The sequence below is a fragment of the Macrobrachium nipponense genome, chromosome 26 (genome assembly GCF_015104395.2).
Source record: "Macrobrachium nipponense isolate FS-2020 chromosome 26, ASM1510439v2, whole genome shotgun sequence".
Lineage (NCBI taxonomy): Eukaryota > Metazoa > Arthropoda > Malacostraca > Decapoda > Palaemonidae > Macrobrachium > Macrobrachium nipponense.
Genome location: NC_087215.1, coordinates 58,949,902 through 58,976,477, shown reverse-complemented (window position 1 = coordinate 58,976,477; position 26,576 = coordinate 58,949,902). Strand labels below are relative to the sequence as shown.

The 26,576-nt window shown below is 48.7% G+C and overlaps 1 protein-coding gene across 1 annotated transcript in view; it reads left to right on the top strand.

Annotated features, from left to right (window-relative positions):
• Window positions 1-26,576, top strand: part of LOC135200306 (transcription elongation factor S-II-like) — a 102,430-nt gene that overhangs the window by 8,215 nt on the left and 67,639 nt on the right. The window contains 3 exon segments of the mRNA XM_064228843.1: window positions 23,764-23,823; window positions 23,946-24,062; window position 24,363. Coding sequence (XP_064084913.1) covers window positions 23,764-23,823; window positions 23,946-24,062; window position 24,363 — 178 coding nt within the window.

Genomic DNA, 26,576 nt, shown 5'->3' with positions numbered 1-26,576 from the left:
GCCCTTTACGACTCACGAGAGAACTTCTGTTGTGGACATCCCAGAGGAACATCTCTCTCTTGACGAGGTTCGTTCAGGGAGTAAGGAACGTACGAGCGGACAGGCTGAGCAGGAGGAACCAGGTCCTTCATACCGAGTGGACCCTCCACTCAGAAGTTTGCCTCAAGCTCTGGTCTCTTTGGGGAACTCCTCATGTCGACCTCTTTGCCACGTTCCTCTCGAGGAGACTGGAAGTCTTCTGTTTTCAGTGGTAGAAGATCCCAGAGCTCTAGCAGTAGACGCCTTCCTTCTAGATTGGTCTCAGGTAGACGTTTACGCATTTCCCCCATTCAAGATTCTGGGGCAAGTACTCAGGAAGTTTGTGACTTCAAAGGGGACAAGAATGACCCTGATAGCCCCCTTTTGGCCAGCTCAAGAATGGTTTCCAGAGGTACTGGAGTGGATAGTAGACTTCCCCAGATCCCTTCCACAAAGGAGGGATCTTCTCAGACAACCACACTTCGAGAGGTTTCATCAAAACCTCCCCGCTCTCGCTCTGACTGCCTTTCGACTATCGAAAGACTTGTCAGAGCGAGAGGCTTTTCTAGTAAAGCAGCAAGCTCGATCGCTAGAGCCCGGAGAACTTCCACTATCCGGTTTATCAATCCAAGTGGGGGAAGTTTTTTTGAGAAGGTGGTGTAAGTCAAAGAAGTTGTCCTCCTCCCAGTACCTCTGTAGCAGAAATAGCTGATTTTTCTGTTATTTCTGAGGGAAGAGTCGCAGCTCTCCGTAGCCACGATAAAGGGCTATAGGAGTATGCTATCGGCCGTCTTTAGGAATAGAGGCCTAGATTTGGGAAACAATAAGGACCTGCATGATCTGATTAGGTCATTTGAGACCAAGAAGTATAGAATGACTTCTCCCCCTAACTGGAATCTAGACGTAGTACTGAAGTTCTTGACTTCAGAGAGATTTGAACCCCTACATTTGGCCTCGTTTCGTGATATAACGAGAAAATGTTTATTCCTTTTGTCACTGGCAACGGCAAAAAGGGTTAGCGAACTGCACGCCCTTAGTGACAAAGTCGGGTTCAATATAGATGCAGCCATCTGTTCTTTCAAGGAATTATTCTTAGCGAAGAATGAAAATCCTTCGAAACCCTGGCCGAGAAACTTCGAAGTAAAAGGATTATCGGGTCTCGTCGGCAGGGAACCGGAGAGGTCTCTTTGCCCAGTAAGGGCATTAAAGTTTTACTAAAGAAAGAAAAAGGAACAGTTGGGAGGTTCTAGACAAGGCCTGTGGTGCTCAGTGAAGGATCCATCAAGACCTATGTCTAAGAATGCATTAGCCTTTTTTGTCAGGAGCGTAATTATGGACGCTCATAAGGCTTGCACGGACGATTCCTTAAAACTCCTAAGAGTAAGAGCTCATGAAGTGAGAGCAGTGGCAACGTCTCTCTCTTTTCAGAGAAATATGTCGCTGAAGAATATCTTGGAAGCGACATATTGGAGATGTAATTCTGTGTTTGCGGCTCACTATTTGAAGGACGTGCGTGTGACCTATGAAAAATGTTTTTCATTAGGTCCATTTGTGTCTGCGGGCACAATCCTGGGTACAGGAGCTTACAACAATCCTTAAATATAGATATGTTCTAGACTTTCTTCTGAACAAGTGCAGTTGTCGCACAAGCGTCCAGTCACTTCAGTTCAGTAAGGAACTCTTGTGATATCTTGTAATAGAAAATTTTTTTTTAAATTATTGTGTACTTGTGCATTGTGGTTTGAGTTACGGTTGTTGCGAAGAGTTGGGGATAACTCTGAGCAATTTTTAATACTAACATGGTGGTTAGGATCAGGTGGTCGGGATTGATTGTTTGCTCCTTAATAAGGTGTGTTGTCATGTAAGTGGATCAGCACCCATTGACAAAGTCCTGTCAGGCTCTGCCGAGTAAGTGGATAAGACCCCTTCGGCAGACCCACAAGGAATTCTTGGCCATAGATCACATATCTCGCTAAAGTTTCTTGAGGTGATGCAGACTACGGGGAAAACACCCACGGAGTCTACCACCTATCAGGTAGGAACCAGGTTTTTTAATTTATACCTACAACAGAGTTGTTTACCTGTCTATTCTAGTAGTAGCTGTCTCTTACCCTCCACCGAAGGGTGCCAATCAGCTATGTATATATCTGACAGGTAAGTTGATTGTATGAAAATGATATTGTTATAATACAATAAAGTTTCATACATACTTACCTGGCAGATATATACGATTAGGGCCCACCCAGCCTCCCCGCAAGGAGACAGGTGGAAGAGAAAATATATGAGTAGAAAACGGGATTGGTTCCTAGTCCTGCCACCCAGGGCAGGCCGGTAGATCACCTGACCTACCTGTAGCGAGTGGCGCGAAATTTGAATTTCTGTCGGGGACGACGGAGTCTTAGCTATGTATATATCTGCCAGGTAAGTATGTATGAAACTTTATTGTATTATAACAATATCATTTTAAACTAACAAAATAGGCAGTTCTTAGCGTTTGTTCCGATATGGTATACAAACCGTCAGTCCTTTACAATAGGAAGGTACTTAACGGCAGCTGAACCGGTCGTAAGCTTTTTGAACAAGGGGTCCGGTAGTTAACTACTTGTCCGGCAGTTAGCGGTACGCTCGACTGCGAGGCGAGGAGCCACTTTGCTTTCAGCAGCGCGCGTGGATGGACGTGCTGCTCTTCGTCTCTCTGCCCGCTTCTGTCGTATGCTTTGTTTTCTTCACTGCGTGAAGGCTTTCTCACTTTTTCTTTTACTTGTGTGTGTTGCAAGTACAAAAGTAAGTGCGTGTCTGTTTTACTTTTCATTTTATTATGGAAATTACTAACCAAGAGCCGGAGAAGCCTCCCTGCCCTCCCATCAACCGTAGACTATGCCCGGGTATTGGGGGCCGTAAGTGTGGGGCTTTCTGCTCTTCCGTGGAGGTAGATCCTCATGATTTTTGTGCTCGGTGTTGAGGGCGTGAATGCTCTCGCGCCGAGACTTGTGATACATGTATCTTTTGGTCGGAGGCGCAGTGGGAGTGCTACGGGGGGAGGAAGAAGTCGCGGAAGCCGGCTAAGGAGTCGTCAGAGGACTCCCCGGCTACGCCCTTGGTCATGATTTGTCTTCCTCCATTCTCCCTCCGGCTCAGCTCCCTCGTATGGCTCCTTCTCCTTCGGGGGAGGGCGGGTTTCTCGCTCCCTCTCCTCCCTCGATCATTCGAGCGTAGAGGAATGGGGCCCGTCTCCTCTTCCGCAAGGAAGAAAAAGACAGGGACCAGAGGAGTGTCGGCTAGCACTGGCACCTCCTCACCTGGCGCCAGAGGTTCTGCCTCGACGCCAGGTACCATCTTGGCCTCTTGTTCGCGAGAGTCACCAAGTGTTCGCTCAGCTGCGGGTGACCGGACAGCCAAGACCCAGGCATCCGAGTTCTCTCGGTGCCAGGATCCAGGCACGGTGATGGAAAGACTGGAGAGTCGCTAAGCGATCACTCGCGTGGCGTCGCACTGGTACCCAGGGTTGACGCGACGGTCCCAGACCGCTCGCGGGCTGAGACAAGGAAGCGGTCCCCTTGGTCGCCTGAACCAGCCCCGGCTGGTCCAGGCGGCGTGACGCGACAGTAGACTCTGCAGGTCCCCCGACCGCCGCTCCTACCGGGACTGGGTGGAGAGGGGAACCAGCAGCAGCTCTTCTGACGCTCGAAACCGTCGCCGCTGTCCTCGGTCCAGCCGCTGATCCGCTGATCCGTCAGCACAACGACCTCGGAGAAGGATCGCTGCTCCCACCTACCGAACCCACATTGGGCTTGGAGGTGTTCTGGGGACCTAAGAAGGAACCCAGGATGGCGGTGGGTCTGCCGCAATCAGCTTTGGCTGACAGCGTGCTTGGCCAGGTGGACGCTCTCGTCTCCAGACAGGAGGGTTCGCTTCAATCCAGTAGGTCCGCTAAGCTCCTTCCTCTACCACGACAGAGGCGCTTTTACGTGCCTTCGGAGGACCCTCTGCTGTCCAAACAGGTTAACCCGGAGATAGCCAGGCTAACTTCGGGGGTGTCTGCCGCAGCTCCTGTCGGAGAACCTCTGGAGAGGTTCTCACAGCAGGAGGCACTTGCCTTGGAGGCTACCACAATGGCAGCCTTCCAAGCAGTCTCATGCTCGACCTGTGGTCCCTCACAGTGTCGAAAACCGTGGCCTCCTTAGGGAATATCACTCCTAAAGGAGACCCGGCTTTCATGAGACTGTGCCAGTCTAGGGGGTAGGGCTATCGCTGTTCTCACCCGAGTAACCAGGGCTGCCGGGGGTGAGGCGGCTCTGGGTCTTCGCAATGGACCGGTGCGGAGCTCCTCTCTCTTCCCGGGAGAGATGGTGGACGCTGAGGTGGAAAGACGGCGCACTGACGACAGTGACCGTTTAGTACACCAGGCAGTCTCGAAGGCGTCTGGGCAGCCTCGAGTTACTGCGGCCAAACCTAAGAGTTTGGTTAGCTCTTCCTCTGCGGCCAAGACGATCGTATTGTCGAAGCCCAAAGGAAAGGCTCTGCCTTCAACTTCTTCTAGGGGCGACCGTCACCAGCCCTCCCTCTAGCCCTCCTTCTCACGAGGGGGGCCAGGTAAGAAGAAGTAGAAGACAGGTGGGAAACGCTAGGGACGGCGTTCCCCCTCACCTGCTGCTGGAAGTGGGGGGGTGCCTGGCGAGCCATTGGGCAACGTGGCAGCGCTACGGTGCGGAGACCTGGGATAGTAAACGTCCTTCGGGAGGAATATTTACTACCCTTTGAGTCTCGGCCACGCCTCACCTCCAAACCTACGTTCCTGGCTCGACCAAGGACGTGATGCTTCGGCAGGAAGTAGAAGCCATGCTTAGCAAACGAGCTGTGGAGATAGATCGTTCAGGATCAGTCGCTGGGCTTCTACAGCTGCCTCTTCCTTGTGGAGAAGTCTAGGGGTGGCTGGCGCCCGGTGATAGATCTCTCTCCCTTGAACCGTTTCGTTCGCCAAACTTGGTTCACAATGGAAACAGCACGGTCGGTGCTCGATTCCATCAGGGAGAAAGACTTCATGCTTTCTGTAGATTTGAAGGATGCGTATTTCCAGATACCTGTCCATCAATCCTCCAGGAAGTACCTCCGCTACATCCTCGACGGGACGATGTACCAGTTCAGGGCACTTTGTTTCGGTCTCTCAACCACCCGACAGGTGTTCACACCAGTGTTCACGCTGGTGTCTGCTTGGGCCCACTCGGTAGGGATACGTCTCTTGAGGTATCTTGACGATTGGTTAGTCCTGAGTTGCTGCAGGACAGAGATCGACTCCTCGAATTCTACCGTGAACTGGGAATTGTGGTGAATCACGAGAAGTCAGAGCTCGAACCCAAGCAGAGGATGAAGTACCTGGGCATGCTGATCGAGACAATAGCAGGGCGAGTCTTCCCCGCAGATTCAGGGGGGCAGTAAGACGATTCCTGTCTCGACAGGAGCAACCGGCTCAGCAGTGGCAAGTTGTGATCGGCCACCTGTCGTCTCTCGAGAAGCTAGTCCCTCATGGGCGTCTTCATCTGCGGTCTCTTCAGTGGAGACTAAAGGAGTGTTGGTCACAGGCAAGGGACCCTCCCTTCTTCCCGGTGTCCCACACGGAGAGGTGAGGCAGGACCTAGCCTGGTGGCTGGACGACAGGAACCTCGTAAGAGGAGTGGCCTCCAGAGATGCTTTTCTTCTCGGACACATCGACCGAGGGATGGGGCGCACACCTGGAGGAGTTGCTGAGTGCAGGTGTGTGTGGGACCATCACGACAAGCACCTTCACATCAACGTCCTGGAGCTCAAGGCAGTGTTCCTCGCTCTCCACGAGTTCCGGGACCGTCTGGTTGGACACTCGGTGGTGTTGATGTGCGACAACACCACAGTAGTGGCATACGTCAACAAGCAAGGGGGTCTAGTGTCCCTCCCGTTGCACCAGTTGATGCTGAAGGTGCACGAGTTGGCCACGGCACACTCAATAGAGTGTCGGCTCGCTACATTCCAGGCAAGAGGAATGTGGTAGCCGACAAGCTCAGTCGTCGGGATCAGGTGACAGAAACCGAGTGGTCCCTTCACCCAGACGTGGCGGAAAAGGCGTTTCAACCGTGGGGGTGTCCAGTCGTGGATCTGTTCGCCACCAGGCACAACAGAAAACTCCAGGTTTTCTACTCGATTGTGCCGGACCCATGGGCAGCCGCAGAGGACGCCCTTCAGCATCCGTGGGACAACCTCTTTGTCTACGCCTTTCCCCCGTTCTGTCTGATTCGCAAAGTGATCAGCAGGGCGCTGATCACTGTGAACCTTCAGATGATCCTGGTGGCGCCCAAACGACCTCAAGCCGTTTGGTATCTGGACCTGCTGGCTCTGCTTGCCAGAGAGCCGAGAGAGATTCCCCCCTGGCACAACCTTCTGTGCCAGCCACACGTGGAACGGTACCACCGATCCATCGAGTCCCTGTGTCTTCACGGCTGGCTTTTATCCACCATCTCTTGCAAGCGAGAGGCTTTTCTCGCAGCGCAGCGACAGAGATGGCCGAATACCTTAGACAGTCCTCTGCGGCTGTCTACCAGGGGAAGTGGTCCGTCTTCTGTGGTGTCGTGGATGGGGTCTCTCTCCTCTCAGAGCCTCTCTTCAACAGGTAGCGAATCTCCTTGTCTTTCTTCGCCGAGAGAAGCTCCTCTCCGTCCCCGCAATTAAGGGCTACAGAGCCGCCCTGGCCTTAGTCCTTAAACTGCGAGGTGTGGATATCTCCTCTTCTTTCGAGATCTCCCTCCTGATGAAGAGCTTCGAGAGGTCTTGGCCACCCAGGGAACTCAGGCCCCCCGGGGGTGGGATTTGACTCTCATCCTTAGGAGTTCTGACTTGCAGACCCTTCGAGCCACTCCGAGAGTTGTCAGACAGGGATCTGACCCTCAAGACCCTCTTCTTGCTGACCCTGGCATCGGCGAAGAGAATAGGCAAACTTCATGGTCTTTCCTTCAACGTTAAGCATTCCAGGGGATGGGGATCTGTGACGCTCTATTTCGTTCCGAACTTCGTAGCAAATCCTTCAGTCCCTGACGACCGGTTCGAGTCCCTTCACGATCCCCTCCCTGTAAAGGATTTCATTTCCACCGACATAATGATGCGGATGAGATGCTGCTTTGTCCTGTGAGGGCGCTACGGCGCTATCTGAAGAGAACTTGGCACCTCAGGCCTGATTGTCGACGCCTCTTCGTGAGCACCGGGGTTACCAAGAAAGAGGTTTCCAAGAACACACTTTCTTTCTGGCTGCGTGAGGTGATCAGGAGGGCTTATGAGACAGCTGACAGTGACGACACCCGTACCCTTCGTCCGAGAGCCCACGAAGTCAGAGGTATTGGTCCAACCCTTGCGTTCAGCAAGAACTTCTCCCTGGCGCAGGTACTGAAGGCAGGGATTTGGGCCAACCAGACCACCTTCACTTCTTTTTACCTTCGAGATATCACCCGCAGGTCCTTGGATACCTTTTCCTTGGGACCCGTGGTGGCTGCTCAACAAGTTGTGTAGTCTACCCAGCACCCGAGCGGACAGAACAGCATCGCATCCTTGTGTGACTGTATGCATGGATGAGTGAAAGTGTGTGACTGGCTTCTCTTCCTCCTTCATTCTTCCCTCTACCTGTGGGCAGAGGACCATGGTCGTCACTATGCTGAACAGGAGGCCGATGCAGGTAAGCTACACAACCGAGCCCCATTCTATCCCTTTCAGTAGGGATAGAAGTGTGTATCCACCACTCCCCAACAAGTGGGGGAGTGGAAGCCAACAAGAGACAAACCCATAACTTTACCTTGGCTCTTGAAGTAGGAACTAGTTCTTGCTTTTTGCTATTTTTAAGAGGTACGCTTGCCTCCCTCTTATAAATTTGGTCCAGAAGTCTGACCACTGATCCTGCGGTGTACACCCCGATCAGCTGGGCAGAGGCTAGGATCCCTCCCCCTGCTCTTACGACCAGGGAGGGAATCCAAGGTAGGATGAACACCAGTCTATTCATAAGACTCAGATTCCACCCACCAATAAGTGGTCTTCCTATTGTAAAGGACCGATAATTTGTATACCGTATCGGAACAAATAACAATTTGTCGAAAATTGTATTTTTCCTAACTTTACAAACCTGAGGTCCTTTACATATAGTCCCACCTCATGCCACCCCTCACTGCATTTCCTGGGCCTCAAGCAAAGTGGCTCCTCGCCTCGAAGTCGAGCGTACCGCTAGCTGCCGGACAAGTAGTTAACTACCGAACCCCTTGTTCAAAAAGCTTACGACCGGTTCAGCTGATGCTAAGTACCTTCCTATTGTAAAGGACCTCAGGTTTGTATAGTCAAGAAAAAAACAATTTTTGACAAATTGTTATTTTTATAAGGGTTCCAAGTATTCGCAGATCATAGCTATTCACGGGGGTGTCTGGAACTTATCTCCCTGTGAATACGGGTGGTCCACTGTATAATGAAAAGTACTGATTTAAACTTTAAAGTATTTTGTAACACATTAGGGCGTACCTATATTGTATTTACATAAGGTATACAATACACCTCTTATTGTGAATTTCACAAATTTCTATTCATAAACTGATGCTTCTGTATTGACCAATATTGTTCAACAAAATTGGACATGTCCATACAGTACTTGACATAGGGCAATTTGTCTGCATGTATGGTTGATCCTGCTTTGGTGTTAGTTATGGTTGGGGTAAATTGCAAGCAAGTGGATTTTTACAGTGGGAGACAGTGCAGATTGTATGATTTAATTTTCTTTGGCTACAACTGGTCTTCACAGGAAATATAGATTTGGACTGTATTTACAGAAATAAGTAATTTGGATGTTGCCTGTATGGATAGGTTTTAGCCAACATGTCATATTCCTGTATGATCAAAGGATTTTGTAAAACTATACCTGAAGTGTCCTTCGTCAATTGTAATTACAGGAAGGAAGCAAGAAAAATAGAGACAGAAGTGACAGCCTGCTTATATGTTGACCTATTAGCTCTGAAATGTTAAGTGTTATGCAGATGATCTGGAGGATGGAGGAAGTTTGTCAATGCGTGATAGTTCACTGAAAAATTCAAAGCACGAAGAGAAAGTACATACATACTAGGGAATTTACAGTTGTTCCGACACGGCATACAAACCTTCGGTCCTTTTACAATAGGAAGGTACTAGCGGCAGCTGGATAGGTCGTAAGCTTTCGAACAAGGGGTTCGGTAGTCAACTGCTTGTCCGACAGGCGCGCGCGCGCGACTGGGAGGTAAACAAATCACTTTTGCTTTCGGCCTGCTGGCGTGTGGACGTGTATCATCGCTCTCTGCCCGCTTCATCGTCGTTGCTTTCGCATGGTTGTGTTTTTCTTTTTCTATTTATCTAGTGAAACTGAATTGTAAGTACAATCATTTCATATTTATTTCCATTGAATTCAATTGTGAATTAAAGGATCTTGGTTTCACCACGCCCGCCCATTTACCCGAGTGCCGGGACTGAAGGCGTAAGTGCGGGAATTCATTTTCCCAGAAATGATCCTCGTATTGTGTATGCTCGGTGCCGAGGGCGGGAGAGCGCTCGCTCCGAGCGTATATTTTGGTTGGAAATGTGTAGATGAAAATCGTAAGTAAGTGCTCTTTTCATTTATATTTTTTTTTGACCTGTATGCTCGTTGCCGAGCGAATGCGCTCGGCACGAAAACTTATTCTGTATGGAAGTGGAATCGCAAGTACAGTATTCTTTTTCATTTTCATATATATTATTTTGATTGTAGCAATACTCATTTTGGATCAGTTTCCGAGCTTACCCGGAAATTGATCCTTTCCCCTTTTTATTAGAATGAAGTGAAATCGCAAGTGCAGTTCTTTTTCATTTTCATATTTTATTGAGATTGCATTGTTTACTTGGATCAATGTTTCCGCTATTTCCCGGGAATTGATCCTTCCCCTTTTTATTTGTATGAAGTGAAATCGCAAGCGCAGTATTCTTTTTCATTTTCATATATATTTTGATTGCATCAATTCATTATGGATCAAGGTTTCCATTCATAATCGGGAATGGATCCTTTTACCCTTGCGCTCGGTACCGAGGGCGCAAATGCGCTCGATCCGAGCCCTTATTCATTGTGAAGTGAATCGTAATGCAAGATTCTTTTTCATTTTATTCCTTTTATTATTGATTGCATCAATATTCATTTGGTTCAAGTTCCGCTCAGTCAGGGAATTGATCCTTATGCCCTTGCATTCGGGCCGAGGGCACGATTGCTCTCGGGCTCTTATTATTATTGTTGGGTACATGGGTGCTGTGCGGGGGTGGGGAACGAGACCCCCCCCCCCCCCCCCGACCCCCCCCCCCACTCAGCTCCCACAGATGGCCCTTCCCGGGGGGGGTTGGGGGGGGGGAGGTTATCTGCGTTCTTCTCCTCGCCCGATCCGTCGAGCGCGGGGGGGGAGGGCGCTCGGTGCCCGATGTACAATTGTATTCGGGGTCTTCCACTCGTTCGAGGAGAGGGCTCATCCCCCCCGCGCGAGGGACTTCCCCCCCACTAATCGCTACTACTGTTATTTCCGCAGGTGCTACTGCCACGAGGGTGGACCTTGGTGAGGTATGGGCGTCCTTACGATTTGCCAGGGCGTGGATAGTGTCCAGAGGGGCCTGCGGTTCTATGTCTGGGCCTACTGCGGTCACCCATGGAGTGGTGACCACGCTCCAGGTGACGACGTCCCTCCTCACCTTGTGTACTCGCCTCACGGGGTAACAGTCTTGCCTACAGCCGCTGTGGAAGTGCCGTTCGCCGTACCGAGAGGGGGGCGTGCCGCCGCCGCTCGTGGTTGCCGCGCTGCCGCGACTACACTTCCGCTGCCCTAGAGCTCGCCCCTGGACCTGCCGCCGGTACCAGGATGTTGCGGGCTGCTGCTCCACTTCCTGTGTTTCCGGTGCTGCCTGCCGATTCTGGGCTGACTGTCCATGCAGTTGCTGCGCTGGTTGTCCCTGCCGTTGCTGCGCTGGCTGTCCCTGCCGTTGCTGCGCTGGCTGTCCCTACCGATGCTGTGCTGGCTGTGCCTGCTGTTCCTGAGATGCCCATACCTGCTGACGTCGTCCCTGTTCGTGGTGGTACTACCCCAGACTTTGGTCTGTCTGTACAGGTGCGTCCGGGCCCTGTGGCTTCGGCTACAGCAGCCCCGGCTCCGCCCTGGATAGCAGATCTTACGTCTGTCCTGAGGAAGCTGACGAAGAAGAGGAGGAAGGTGTCGTCGTCGTCGTCTTCATCTTCTTCATCGTCGTCGGCTGCCGCCTCTTCCCCTTCGACTTCTAAGGCTTCACAGCCGAGAAGAAGAAACGTTGCCTCCTCCCTCCTAAGAAGTCTCCCTCGGGAGCTTCTCGGGACCCGTCGTCACCTCGGTGGGACGGGAGGGTTTCCTTCCGCTGGTCCTCCTGCTCCTTCGGGAGCGGGGCCCGTCTCTTCTTCCGCAAGGAAGAAGACTACGGGGACCAGAGGGGTACCGGCTAACACCGGTTACTTTCCTGGTGTCAGTGGTTCTGCCACTGCATCAGGGGTCCATCTCTGGCTCTCGTTCGTGGGACGTACCGAGTGTACGGTCGCCTACCAGCGACCCGTGCAGCCAGGAACCAGACCTCTGAGTCCGCTCAGCGTCAGGTTCACGGCACGGGGCGGAAGACTGGTGACAGCCGCTCACGCGACTCTCACCAGACCAGCTCTCGCTCTCGCGGTGACCAGCTGGACTACCCGGGGACGTGACGGTCTACGACCGGCCACGGGCTGAGGCTGGGAAGAGGTCCTCCCGTTCGCCGGTGCCAGCCACGGCTGGAACCAGCGACGTGACGTGCCGTGAGGACAAGCACCGGTCTCACTGTGACAGTGGAGCCTGCAGGTCGCCTGACCGTCGCTCTCACAGAGAGCGATCGGGTACGGCAACCAGCACCAAGCTCTTCTGACACTCGAGATCGGGGCCGCTGTGCTCAGTCCAGCCGTTCTCCACAGCGAGACGGTTCGACCAGGCCTGCAGCTCGATCGCCACCGCGGGTTGACGATCGCCTGCAGCCCTCCAAGCCTGCTGGTTCTGCCAGCGAGCGAGGAGGAGCGTCAGGTCTGCCTCTCCCGTACCTTCAACCTCCTCGGGTTACACCGGGAGGAGCGAGTTATTGAGGAGTGATCGTGAGGGGTGCGCCCCTCATGATCCCACCACGACGCCCTACGTGCCAGGCACGTTCTTGACCGGCCAGGGACGTATGCGCAAGTGGATGGAGAAGACCGAGAGGGCTGTCGCTGTTTCCCCCTTCTTAGGAGGAAGGTTCTCGGAATATGCTCTTGTTCGAAGGGCGTAACGGTCCCACTCTGCAAGATGCCTGTGACTTCCGAGTCCAGAGGAACTTTGCCGAGGTTATGGCGCTGATTCGTCAGCACAACGACTCGGGGAAGGATCGCCGCTCCCACCAGCAGAGCCACGTCTCGGCTCGAGTCGTTTTGGGGCCCGAGAGGGAACCCAAATCGACGGTGGGTCTGCCGCGATCGGAGCTTGCCGACTGTGTTGAACCAGGTAGTCTATCGTCTCCGGACAAGAAGGCTCTCTCAGTTCTGGCCGGTCGAACAAGCTACTTCAACCACCTCTACTGCGACAGAGGCGTTTCTTCTACTGTCTTCGGACACCGTATTTTGGAATACCCCTACCCCTTCGGTCCTCCTGAGGTTTCGACCTCGACAGGACTGGAATGAGTCGGAGGACGGTATCGGCTCTCTCCTGTCAGGTGTCGATCAGCCCCACCCAGACGACGTTCACAGTGGCGGCAGACACTTACCTACAGTATGAGTTCGTAACCCTCCTCGGGAAAAACGTTTTCTCCTGACGATACGTTTTCCCAGGCTCTGAGAGGCCATCGCCGTAAGGCGATGGCTGCTCCTTTTCTTCTCCAACTGCTAGTTCCGCTGGGAAGGCGAGCCAGTATCCAATTCCTCCCCCATTGTCTCTCCTTACGGCTACGAGTGGGAAAGGGGAGGGTCCTACAGAGATTTCTCTGTAAGATCCCACGTTAGGGGCTGCGCTACCGGGGGGACCTTCGGGTCCTACCTGACGTAAGCCCCGGTCATTGAGGAGGGATCCTGCCCCTTTCTCGATTTCTACGGGAATCGAGAGGACCACCAGCCGATATCGTTTTGACGAATTCGGTGGGGGTTTCGCAGAGTGCTTAGAATTCTACGGAATTTCTAGCGCACTCGTGTGTTCGAGTTTTTTACGATCTCCAAACACTTAGGCGAGACCACGGTCCAAAGTGAGCGAGAATCCCCGATAATTGTTACACGATAATCGGGAACCTCGCTTATGCTCGAATTCCTGTAATTTCTAGCATTTGGAAGAAGACTGCTGCGGAAAGAAGAGTATCTCACAGTAGGCGATTAACCTGGAATAGAGAAGAACGGACGGGAACTTCCAGTTTGGCTTGAACTATCGTCTTCGGTATTCTGTTCACCATTGAAGCTTTCCTTTGGGAAAGACTTCTCCTTCACTCTCTTGACTAGAGAACGAAGGCGGTCGATCTCCAATCCTTATTCTCATTCCTCGAGAGGAAAAGAATTTAGGATGGAGGTCGTGGTACAGAACCTACAAATATATACGTATATTACCCTCGCGACATGATTCTTTTAACAGTTGAATTGTCCGGGGGGTAGGCGCATACCGTAGTTAACTCTACGGTTTGTGACCGAGACGAATTGTATCTTAATTGAACTGCAACTCGGGGTTGCCTGCAACCTCCCAGCAGTTATCAGCTTTTGTATTTACCGAAATCCGTTTCGGTTAAATATAATTGCTCGAGCGTATTCTTTATGCTCGATGGTTCTAGCCGAACGCATTCCTTCGTGGAATAATGGATTACCTGGCAACTCAGGATGACGAGTCACCGAGAGCTACTGCGTATTGAACTGCCTGATAGCGGCTCAGTATCAGCTAGGTCTCGGAGATGAACGTCGGTTTACGTCTCTCTCTCCCCTGGTTTGATTGACTACCGAACCGTATCTCTGCCCAACAATCATGGACTTAGGTCTCTGATTAACGGGGATTCTCGCAATAATGAAGGACCATCTACTGCTGTGACGCTCGATTTCATCGCCTTCGACATTGCGAGAATTGTCAACAGAGATATCTCTTGGACTCTTTCATCTTTCTGTTTACCGCACGGTAACAGAAGTCTGTACTAGTCACCGCTGCATCGCACCGCGATAATGCGAATGATTTTTGCAGACATCTAGTTTGTCTTCAAAATATCTCGTATTCGTAGGTGTGCAATTATTCATTGCTCGCCCCGAATTAACAGATATGTCAGAAGACATCGCCTACTCTCCGACCTGACAGCTCTACTTCCAAATGTTCAGCCCATGAGAATAAGCAGTTCTTCAGGCAGTATTTCCCTGTCTTCATTACTGAAAAGCGCTCCGCTTTTATTGCAACTACGATCCTCACCGGACAGCAATGAATAGCGTTAGCGTTCTCAGTCTTTTGTAGCACAGGTTCAGAATCTTGAGAATCCTTTCTCTCGGTTCAGCTGTGAAGACGTAGGTTGCATTTTCTGTACACCTTCGTCTTCAACGACACATAGTGTTGGTTTTTCTCTTAGCCGAGAATCAACTATACTATGAGATATCTTGCCATCAGGGACCTCGGTCTCTAGAAGGCAATTGACTTTCGCCTGTTGGGCACATGCCTTAAGAGAGTCATCACCTTGCCTTCTGGCATCGGTGACGAACAAATTATTTGTTTAGTCTCTTGGCATAACCCTTTTAAGGCGAAGGTCACGTGACTTGCTCGGGTGCTTGGACAACTTGCCTCCTACCGAACGCAGTCAGTCGGCAGCTGTCAGAGCGCCCAAGTCTGTTACGAACTTCGCTGTGGACTTAGTTCGGTTGTTCCATAACAGTCCTTTTTCTTCGTCCTGAACGGCTTTGTCACAGTACCCATACCATCGACAATCCCACCATTGAGTGTCGGTGTCCTATCCACTACCGAGAAGAACAACTTCGCTGCAGACGGATAGACCAGTATGGGTACAGGACATCACCGAAGTCGAGAAGAGGGATAGGTCATACGACAATTCCCTTCTTTTCCTCTGAGGTAATTGCATGACTTTTCCTGCGAAGTCAAGCATCAGGGGATGGGGATCGTGACGCTCGATTTCGTACCGAATTTGTAGCGAAGACTCTGAACCCTTCGGTTCCTACGATCGGTTAGAGTCCTTCACAATCCCCTCCCTAATGGACTTCACCGCCTTCGATGCGAAGGAGATGCTGCTTTGTCCTGTGAAAGCGCGACCGCGCTTTCTGAAGAAACTCGACATCCCAGGCTGAGTGTTGAAGACTCTTCGTCAGCACCAAGATGACCTAGAAGTACACTCCCTCGAGTTACACAAGAACTTCTCCGTGGCACAGGTACTGAAGGCAGGGGTCTGGTACAACCAGACCACTGGCACCTCCTTCTACCTTTTGGATATTGCCCACAGGTCCTTGGATCGTTTTCCTTGGGACCCGTGGTGGCTGCTCAACACGTTGTGTAGCTAACCCAGACCCTAGCAGGCTGAACAGCATCGAGTCCTGGTGTGACTGTAAGAATAGATAAGTGAATGAGAGAGTGACTGGCTTCTCTTCCTATCTTTTTCTCCCCCTCTACCTGTGGGTAGAGGGATACGGTCATCACCTTGCTGGATAAGGACGAGATGCCGGTGAGCTACTCGACAGAGCCCCATCCTAATCACCCCTTTCACTAGGGATGGGAGCGAAATCCACCACTTCCTCCTACAAGGGGGGGGAAGTGGATGCCAACAAGAGACAAACCATAACTTTATGTGCCTCTTGCAATAGGAACTTGTTCTTGTTTGCTGGTACGAAGAGATACGCTTGCCTCTCTCTTAGTACTTGGTCCAGAGGTCTGACCATTGATCCTGCGGTGCACACCCCGATCAATCGGACAGAGGCTTGGATCCCTCCCTCGCTCTTACGACCAGGGAGGCATTCCAAGGTTGGGCGAACACCAGTCTGTTCACAAAAGACTCAGATTCCTCCCACCAAGAAGTGAGTCTTCCTATTGTAAAAGGACCGAAGGTTTGTATGCCGTGTCGGAACAAATGACAATTTGTCCAAAATTGCATTTTCATACAATCAACTTACCTGTCAGATATATACATAGCTAAGACTCCGTCGTCCCCGACAGAAATTCAAATTTCGCGCCACTCGCTACAGGTAGGTCAGGTGATCTACCGGCCTGCCCTGGGTGGCAGGACTAGGAACCATCCCCGTTTTCTATCATATTTTCTCTGTCGCCGGTGGTATCAACATTGTTGTTATTACCTCCTGACTTAGATTCATTTTTCAACATTTGATCAACGTTTTTCGGCTTTTTGGTGACGTATTTGGATCGTGTTTTGGCATTCGCTACTGTGGACTGTGTTTGGAATAACTCTTTTGGATTTTTCTCAGTATGTCTGATTCTAATGTGAGTGTGGGAGAATGTGTGTGAATGGTAGGGCGGCTTGCCAGGGTGAGGATACCGAAAGCTTCGGTTGATCCTCACACTGTATGCCGTAAATGTAGGGGGGTTCAGTGTTCTGCTATTAACACTTGTAAGGAATGCGAGGGTTTTGAATGCAGAAGAGTGAAGCTTTGACTTCTTATTTGAAGAAGTTAGAGAGGGATAGAGTTAGACGACTGAAAGGTGTGAGTTCAAGGCCTATTGAGCCTTTCACGGATAATTCTAACCCTACTACTGTAGATTCCCCCTCCCTATAGATCTCATTCTCAGAGTGTCTTTTTTCGGATTCCCGGCATCGGACAAATCCGCCCTAATCTGAAAGCGACTATTCGAGACATGAAGTCCAAGATGGCTGACTCGAAAGGTAAGGCTAGTGATAGTGAACATTTTAGTGAAGTGAGTCCTATCAGTGTTGTGGAGGGGGCGTTTGATCGTCCCTGCGGCGCTCCCAGGCCTAGACCTCTTCCAAGCTCCCATGCCCAGAGGAGAAGGAAAGTCGAAAGCCTTAAGGAGGTCGTGGGGAATCCCCAACGGTCAGACTCCCTTCAGCTAGCTCTGCTTCATGGCAGCCAGCTCAAGGGCGCTATAGGAAAGCGTCCTTCGCGAGTGTTTTTCTCGTCCTCTCCCTCTCCCTCACCTAAACGATGGGTGGAAGGAGTCGAACTTATCGACCGCTGAAGCGTCATATGAAGCAAGACATTGATTCGAGCCCAGAGCGCTTCTCGGATGACGCCCCGTCTGCTATTAAGAAGGCGAAGGTGGCGTCAGCGTCACCTGACGCTTATGAGGAAGTACCCCATCATGCTTCTTCCCCCGAGTGATGACGAGAGGCGTCATGCACTAGACGTGGGAGAAGCGTCAAGAAAGATAATTATGGCGGTTCAGGAACAACTGTCATCTCTTGTGGGAGTTTTAGCGCCCCGTCGGAAGGACGTGACGCTTCCAATTAATTGAAGTCTCGTCCTCTCGCACCTGCTCGAAGAACGGGGGCTGACGGAGTGTTGTAAGACAAGAGAAACGAAGACGTCTTTTAGAAGTGAAGCGTCATTTCAAGCGGATCTTAGACGTGACGCTCCGTCCAAGATGTGACGCCGAGTAGGAAGCCCTTAGAGAGCGAAGCGTCTTCCAGACGTGAAGCGTCATCAAGACGTCAACAAGAGACGTCATACATGACGCTCGGAGAGCGGGAAGCGTCATACAAGACGTCTTCTAAAGCGCAAGAGAAGCCGCAGGTTGTGACGCCTCCAAGTCGATCAAACGGGGAACAAAAAAGGAAAGACTTTCATTCCCTTAGCCCCTCTCCTATCAGGAGTTTGTCTCCTCCGGAGAGGAAAGTTCTGAAAGGAGAACGGAAACTCAGATTTATCACGAGTTGGAGGAAAACTCGGATGATGGACGATCATGGAAGAGAGGGCTTGTCCAACTATAAGGTGTTGACTACCCTGCTTCTGGAGGAATACGGAGACGAGTTGACTCCGGCTGCTCCTCCTTCCTCCGCGCTCGCTCTTTTTTCGAGTGCGAAGGCGAAGAAGCCTTCGTCTTTTCTGAAGATGAAGCCCACCATCTCGATGAAGCGGGCTTTTACACCCTTAGACTCCTGGATGAAGTCGAAGAAAGACTTAGTCAGGACATTATTTTTTGCATGCCTCCAGCAAGGTTAGCTGGGAAAAGAGGCATATGGTACAAGACGGGGGAGGATATGGGTATCGCTCTCCCTTCTACAACAGAGGCAGACTTTTCGACGTTAGTTGGTTTGACGCTTCAAGGCGCCCAAGTCTGTTAATTCTGCTCGTATTACATGGAGTATTTGCAGAACTGGATCATCTCCTCAAGGGACTTTTCCATGTATTGGAAGTTTTCAACTTCTTAGATTGGTCCTTGGGGTGATGTCCAAGAAAGCTCACGATTCACAGGGAATCGAACCTGAAGCCCTGTTATGCATTTTGTCTTGCATCGACAAAGCGGTACAGGATGGATCTGTTGAAGTCTCTTCATTATTTGGAGCAGGTCTTTTGAAGAAAAGGACGGTGTATGGCGCCTTCTTAACAAAGGCAGTCTCGCCATGCTCAGAGGGCAGCTCTACTGTATGCACCTCTGTCTGACTATTTGTTCCCATTCTCAGTTAGTGAAGGACGTGGCTCACTCTTTAACTGAGAAGGCGACGCAGGATCTTCTGACGCAGTCAACTAGGAAGAAGAAACCTGCTTTAGTTTTCTGACAAGAAAGAACCTAGCACTTCTATGCAGCCCTTTCGAGGTGGTCCGATCTCCAGACCTCCCGCAAGAAGGAAGGCTCCAGAGAAGAGAGGTAGGTCCGCCTTTCGTCCCTTTAAAAAGGGGAAAATGAAAAATTTCTCCTCCAAGCACCAGTAGGTGCCAGGCTCCTGCGACGCTCCCAGGCCTAGACCTCTTCCAAGCTCACGAGCTCAGAGGAGAAGGAAAGTCGAAAGCCTTAAGGAGGTTGTGGGGAATCCCCAACGGTCAGACGTCCCTTCAGCTAGCTCTGCTTCGTTGCAGCGCTCAAGGGCACTATAGAAAAAGCGTCCTTCGCGAGGGTTTCTCGTCCCTCTCCCTCTCCTCACCTAAACGAGGGTGGAAGGAATCGAACTTGTCGAGACCGCTGGAGCGTCATATGACGCCTGACATGGATTCTAGTCCAGAGCGTTTCTCAGATGACTCTCCGTCTTCTAGCAAGAAAGCGAAGGGGGCGTCAGCGTCACCTGAAGTGTACGCGAAGTACTTTTCCTTCTTCCCCACCGAGTGATGACGAAAGACGTCATGCACTGGACGTGGGAGAAGCGTTCAAGAAAATCACTTATAGCAGTTCAAGAGCAACTGTCATCTCGAGTGGGATGTTTTTAGCGCAAACGTCGGAAGGACGTGACGCTTCCAATTAAGAAGTCTCGTCCTCTCTTACCTGTTTCAACGACAAGCGTCATACAGACGGGAAACGGCTAAACGTCTTACAGAAGCGTCTAGTGCCGAGAGCGAGAACAGGTGCTTACGAGAGTTTCGTAACGCCAGAGAGACGTTTAAGACGTCTTTTTAGACGCGAAGCGTCATTGGAAACGGAGCATAGACATGACGCTGCCGTCCAATATTATGACGCCAAGTAGGACGCCTTGGAGAGAGGAGCGTCTTCCAAGCGCGAAGCGTCATCGAGACGGGTCAGCAAAAGACGTCCATCCATGACGCTTGGCAAACGAGAAGCGTCATGTAAGCATGAAGAGTCTTCTAAAAACTTCTAGAGAAGCCGAAGCTTATGACGCCTTCCAAGACTATTAGAGCGGGAAAGAGGAAGGATTATCATTCCCTTCGCCCCTCTCCTGTTAGGAGTTTGTCTCCGCAAGATTAAGAATGTTCGGAAAGGAGAGCGGAGACACTTTTAGATCCCGAGTTAGAGGAAAACTCGGATGACGAATATAGTGGAAGAGAAGGTCTGTCTAACTAGAAGGTGTTGACTACCCTTCTTCTTGAGGAGTACGGAGACAGTTGACGCCCAACACCACCGCACTTGCCACATTCGGAAACAGGGAGGGACGCACTCCTCGTTCCTTTACGAGCTCAGAGAGACCTATTACTTTGGACGTCTCACAGAACATCTCCCTGATGACAAGGTTCGTACAGGAGTAGGAATGTGAGGGCGGACAGGCTCAGCAGGAGGAACCAGGTCCTTCATACAGAATGGACTCTACACGAGGAAGTGTGGTCTCGATCTCTGGTCTCTGTGGGGAACAAAACCTCATGTGAAGTTCTTCGCAACATTCATTTCAAAAAAGGCTCCCAGTGTTTTGCTCGGTCGTGGAAGATCCAAGAGCACTTATGGTGATGCCTTCCTGCTAAATTGGTCTCGAGTAGACGTTTATGCTTTTCCCCCATTCAAATCCTGGGGTTAGTAATGAAAAAGTTTGTGCGTCAAAGGAGACGAGGATGACGTTAATAGCCCCCTTTTGGCCGGGGCCCAGGAATGGTTCACGGAGGTGGTAGAGTGGATCGTAGAATTTCCAAGATCCCTACCAGGAAGGACGGATCTTCTCATACAACCGCACTTCAAGAGGTACCATCAAACCTCTCCGCTCTCGCTCTGACTGCCTTTCGACTATCGAAAGACTTGTCAGAGCGAGAGGCTTTTCTCGCGAAGTAGCAAGCGCGATCGCGAGAGCACGCAGAACCTCCACTACGAAAGTATACCAATCGAAGTGGGATGGTATTTAGAGGGAGGGGTGTAGAATCCAAGAAGTTGTTCCTCCTCCACCTCCCACCATACTATAGCGGAAATTTGCGGATTTCCTGCTATTCCTGAGAGAAAAATCTCATCTAGCCGTATCCACAATAAAGGGATATAGAAGTATGCTCTCGGCTGTATTCAGGAACAGAGGATTAGATCGGGCAGATAATGAAGATCTCCGCGATCTCTAAGGTCTTTTGAGACTTCAAAGTCTAAGGAACCAGTACCTCCGAACTGGAACCTAGACGTAGTTCTAAAGTATCTGTCATCGGAAAGATTCGAACCTCCTCATCGGGCATCGTTTTAGAGACATTACCCGAAAATTGCCTATTCCTATTATCTTTAGCTACGGCAAAGAGAATTAGTGAATTGCATGCTCTGCAGGATGAAGTAGTGGAATTCAACGGGAAGAAAGACTCAGCGATTGGCTCGTTATTTTTTTTTAAGACCCTGTTTTTCAGCGGAAAACGAGAATCCTACGAATCCCTGGCCTAATTCATTCGAAGTCAAAGGCATGTCGAGTCTCGTAGGCAGAGAAACAGAGAGGTCTCTCTGCCCTGTTAGAGCTCTGAAGTTCTACCTTCAGAGAAAGCATCAAATGGGAGGCTCTAGACAAGTCTTTTGGTGCGCGGTAAAAGACCCCACAAGACTGATGTCCAAGAATGCGCTGGCATTCGTTGTAAGAAACGTCATTACAGACACTCATAAGGCCTGTCCTGACGAACAGTTTACAACTGTTGAGAGTAAAAGCTCATGAAGTGAGAGCTATAGCGACGTCTCTCTCGTTTCAGAAGAATATGTCGTTAAAAACATAATAGATACGACATTTTTGGAGATAGCAACTCAGTATTTGCATCTCATTACTTGAAAGACGTGCGTGTGACATATGAAGAATGTTTTTTCTCTAGGTCCTTTCGTATCGGCGGATACGATTCTGGGTACGGGAGCCGACACCAATCCTTAAATGTATATACTTTTCTTCTTTTTGGATATGGTCGAGTCTCTTCGAACAATAGAGGACTTAGGCTAGCAGGGCGGGCGGCCGTCTATGTTGTTCAGTAAGAGAATTCTTGTCATATCCAATTAGTTGAGTATAATTTTTTGAAAATTATGTATGTGTGCGTATTGGTTTTGAGTTACGACGATTGTGACGAGTTCGGGGTAAACTCTTAACAATCTGTAGTTCTAACATATGGTTAGGATCAGGTGGTCGGGATTGGTTGTGTGCTCCTTCATAAGGTGTATTGTCATATAAGTGGATCAGCACCCATTGACAAAGTCCTTTTTAGGCTCTGCCGAGTAAGTGGGTAAGACCCCATCGGCAGACCCACAAGACTCTTGGCCATAGATCATATATCTCGCTAAAGTTTCTTGAGTGATGCAGACTACTGGGCAAACACCCACGAAGTCTACCACCTATCTGGTAGGAACCAAGGTTTTATTTATACCTACAACATATGTTGTTTACCTGTCTATTCCATATAGAAGCTGTCTCTTACCCTCCACCGAAGGGTGCCAATCAGCTATGTATATATTCTTGACAGGTAAGTTGATTGTATGCAAATGATATTGTTATGTTACAATAAAGTTTTTTTTTTTTTTTCATACATACTTACCTGGCAGATATATACAATTAAAGGCCCACCCAGCCTCCCCGCAGCGACAGGTGGGAAGGAAGAGAGAAAATATGATAGAAAACGGGGATGGTTCCTAGTCCTGCCACCCAGGGCAGGCCGGTAGATCACCTGACCTCCACTGTAGCGAGTGGCGCGAAATTTGAATTTCTGTCGGGGACGACGGAGTCTTAGCTATGTATATATCCTGCCAGGTAAGTATGTATGAAACTTTATTGTAACATAACAATATCATTTTTTCCTAACTATACAAAACCTGAGGTCCTTTTACACATAGTCCCACCTCATGCCACCCCTCACTCTGCAGTTTTTTTGTTTTTGCTTGGGCCAAAAGCAAAAAGTGATTTGTTTACCTCCCAGTCGTGCGCGCGGCGCCTGTCGGACAAGCAGTTGACTACCGAACCCCTTGTTCGAAAGCTTACGACCTATCCAGCTGCCGCTAGTACCTTCCTATTGTAAAAGGACCTCAGGTTTGTATAGTTAGGAAAAATGCAATTTTGGACAAATTGTCATTTTGTTATTAGAATATGAAGTAGAGGATGTTAAAGGGAAGGGTAAAGGAATTTTTTATTTTGTTTTGATTAACTCCAGACTTTCAAGTTAGTCAAATACCATGATAGTCATGCAGAGGCTGTGAAATATTTTCTTTTATATTGTTCAAATAGAATTCAATGAACTAGAATTATTTGTTGGCAAGATACACTTGAATGAAAGCTACTTTTTATTTTAGATATGAATATATTTTCTGACAGTTTTTCTGCATCATTCACCTGTAAGGTACTGGGTAGTTATATTGTGGGAACTGGGAAATTACTGTGGAATATCTTGAATGTTCAAATTTGACTCTACTATAAGGTCTGTGTTATGCCATCAGTGCACCTCACAGGGTGTACTGTAGGCATTACTAAAGGTTCTTAGCAGTATCCCTTCAGCCCCTAGCTGCAGCCTCTTTTCATTCCTTTTTTTTACTGTACCTCCATTCTTGTTATCATTCTTCCGTCTTCTTATCTGCCCTCTTATAACAATTATTTCTTAGTGCAGCTTCTAGGTTTTTTCCAGTTACAAACTTTCAAACCTTTTACCGTCAATTTCTGTTTCAGGGCTGAATGACCTTGTAGGCCCCAGTACTTGGCCTTTTGTCAAAAACTCTATATTCCGTAAAGTGTTTGCTCTTACAGTGTCTTGAAAAAGATAATGAAAATATCTTTTTTATTCTTGAATGACACTGTACCATTCTGTATGCCCTTTTTCAGTTTGTGTTAAAATTGCCCTGACAGTATCTTGATGTGTAACCAGATTTTATGTATACCCATCATTAGGAAAGGAAGCTGATTCTCATAGCACTTTATACATTTCAGGACCAAACACAGGCACTAGAAATTTTGAAAGTGCTGCAGGGACTCCCAATAAACTTTCAGGTCTGTAAGATATTTCACATTCTTTTGTATAGAACTGTTCATTGTTGCCAGTATAACTTGAATGATAAGCACTGTTGAATGTTACTGTGTGGTACCAAAATAAATATAAAGAAAAATTACAGGTGCTGTCCAAAACACGTATCGGGATGACTGTGAACGCTCTGCGCAAAGCCTCTTCAGACGAGGAAGTAATATCTACAGCCAAACAACTCATTAAGAATTGAAAGAAATTTGTTCCGGTATGTATTTAGATAAAGTATTAAATTGTTTAAAAGCAATTATCTTCTAATACAACCCATTGCTTTTACTATTGCCAGCTTGCAGTCAGCAGCTCTTGTAGATAGTATGTACACTGTACAGAAAAGATTAGCCCAGCCAACTGTTTTGGTATGCATCATGGACAGCAGCACCTTGAGTGGGGTGGTATGTTTATTAAATGTAGGACTAGTGCATTATAAATGTAGGTAGTACTGTTTTAAAGTGTTAAATTGTTTTCAGATCAACTCCTCCAGTTGCCTGATTGTGTATTCAGTGGGAAGGGTTTCTTGTATGTATTGAAGTAATTGACAGGTGGGGAGGACTGTGATCATCTCTGTTGAAATGACTGTACTTTAGCAAGGGGCTAAGGATTCTAACCTTATAGTACTACTAGAGTCATAGTTGTGCTATTTGGGCTGTTCCCTGTAAGATTGCATCACATCCGATTCCTCAACAATGCATAGGATTAGGTCCAGCACACTGAAGGAATGGGGTATGGGATACAAAATGAGTGTGCGATGTGCTGCAGTCCTCCTCAATTGCAGATGAAACTAAGACCAGGCCATATTCAGATTTTTCTGGGGGACATACTATATCCACATTATTTGCGGAAAATTCTCCTATTCACAGTATTTTTTGTAGAGAAATATTCACTTATTACTATTTTTTTCTTATAATTTTTGTGACTAATGCATTTTTTTGTAATGAACCTATTAAAATACTCGGATATCGGCATTTTAGGGTGCTTTTGGAGTTTGAACCATCATATAGGGGAGTCCCTAGTTAATGACATTTCAGTTTTATAGCACTTGGCTAACGACATCTTACCAGATTTTTTGGCGCCGGTAAGCAGTTTATCAGCACCAGTAAGCCACTTTACAGCACCGTTAAGCAGATCATAGGCACTTTTGCTATTGTAAATGCTATTTATTCAGTTTAACAGTGATTTTCAGTTGCCGGCGCTTGTCCAATAACCAAAACCCCAGCTGTTAACCAGGGACTGCCTATAATAATTTTTATAGAGGTTCAAGTATTCATGGTGTTTTAGCTATTAGCAAGGGGTTGTGGTACTCATCCTCTGCAAATACCAGGGGTTGACTGTTTCATTTACGGGGTAAAGATCTGTAGACTTTATTCCTTTAAAACCCATGGGGGCTATTGCAGTCAGTGCACTGTAGGCGTTACTTAAGGTTCTCTGCAGCGTGCCTTCAACCCCTAGCTGGAACCCTTTTCATTCCTTTTACTGTATCACCTTTCATATTCTCTTTCTTCCTATCTTACTTTCCACCCTCTCCTAACAACTGATGCATAGTACAGCTGCGAATTCTTCTCCTGTTACACCTTCAAACCTTTTACTGCCAATTTCCATGTTGGCTTTGAATGATTTCATAGTCCCCAGTGCTAGGCCTTTGGCCTAAATTCTGTATTCATTTTAGTTCAGTTTTCCTTTACAGAATCTAGGATCTTGAAAAGGAGAAGTAATCTAGGATGCTGAAAATGAGAAGTAATCTAGGATGCTTGAAAATGAGAAGTAATCTAGGATGCTTGAAAATGAGAAGTAATCTAGGATGCTTGAAAATGAGGAAGTTCACTTTGTACTTTTAAGAACACACCCTAGCCAGAGAGGTGATGTCCAGATCAGATTACTGTTGAACAATAAACACGAAACTCTTGATAAGAGTCACGGTTTTCCAGAGATACATCCACAAACCTGACGATGAAATGACAAGGTCCTCATTATACCCTGCCTCAACTGATGAGGGGGAAATTTGAACAATGCAGTCAGTAGCTGAGAGGACGTAACTAGAGTTGTCACTTCCAGTCGTGGATTTATGATAGAATGATGTTCATCTAACCTTCAAATCATAGAATCCAGTGATACCTTTATTAAAGGATCAGGAAGGGAATAAGGATAGTCTCTAGGAATGAAAATTTTGTATGATGTTAGAGCCAGAGACCACTCAAGCTGGATTGGCTAGTTGTCCAAGAACTAGAGATTCATTTTAGCTAGGAGGTCCAAAGGTTACCCCTCTGGTGTTTGACAGTTGTTATGAAAGATGTATAGCCCTGTAGGAGGTAGTGCTGTCAGTGGACCTCTTGCAACCACTTTTGTTCCTGCAACTGTGAGGTTTTCCTCCTGTTACGACTTTCAAACCTTTTACTGCCAGTTTTCATTGCAGCGCTGGATGACCTCATCGGTCCCAGTGCTTGGCCTTAAGCCTAAATTCTATTTTGTTCATGAAACTTACCTGACAGATATATATATAGCTGTATTTTCTGAAGTCCGACAGAATTTAAAAATTCGCGGCACACGCAGTGGGCGGCCAGGTGGTAGTACCCATTCCCGCCGCTGGGAGGCGGATATCAGGAACTATTCCCATTTGCTATTCATATTTTTTTCTGTCGCGTCGGTAAACAACTGTTACAGACCTCCGCCTAGGATTTTGAAAACTTCATTAGCCACTTAAGTATCCTAATTATTCTTTCGATTATTA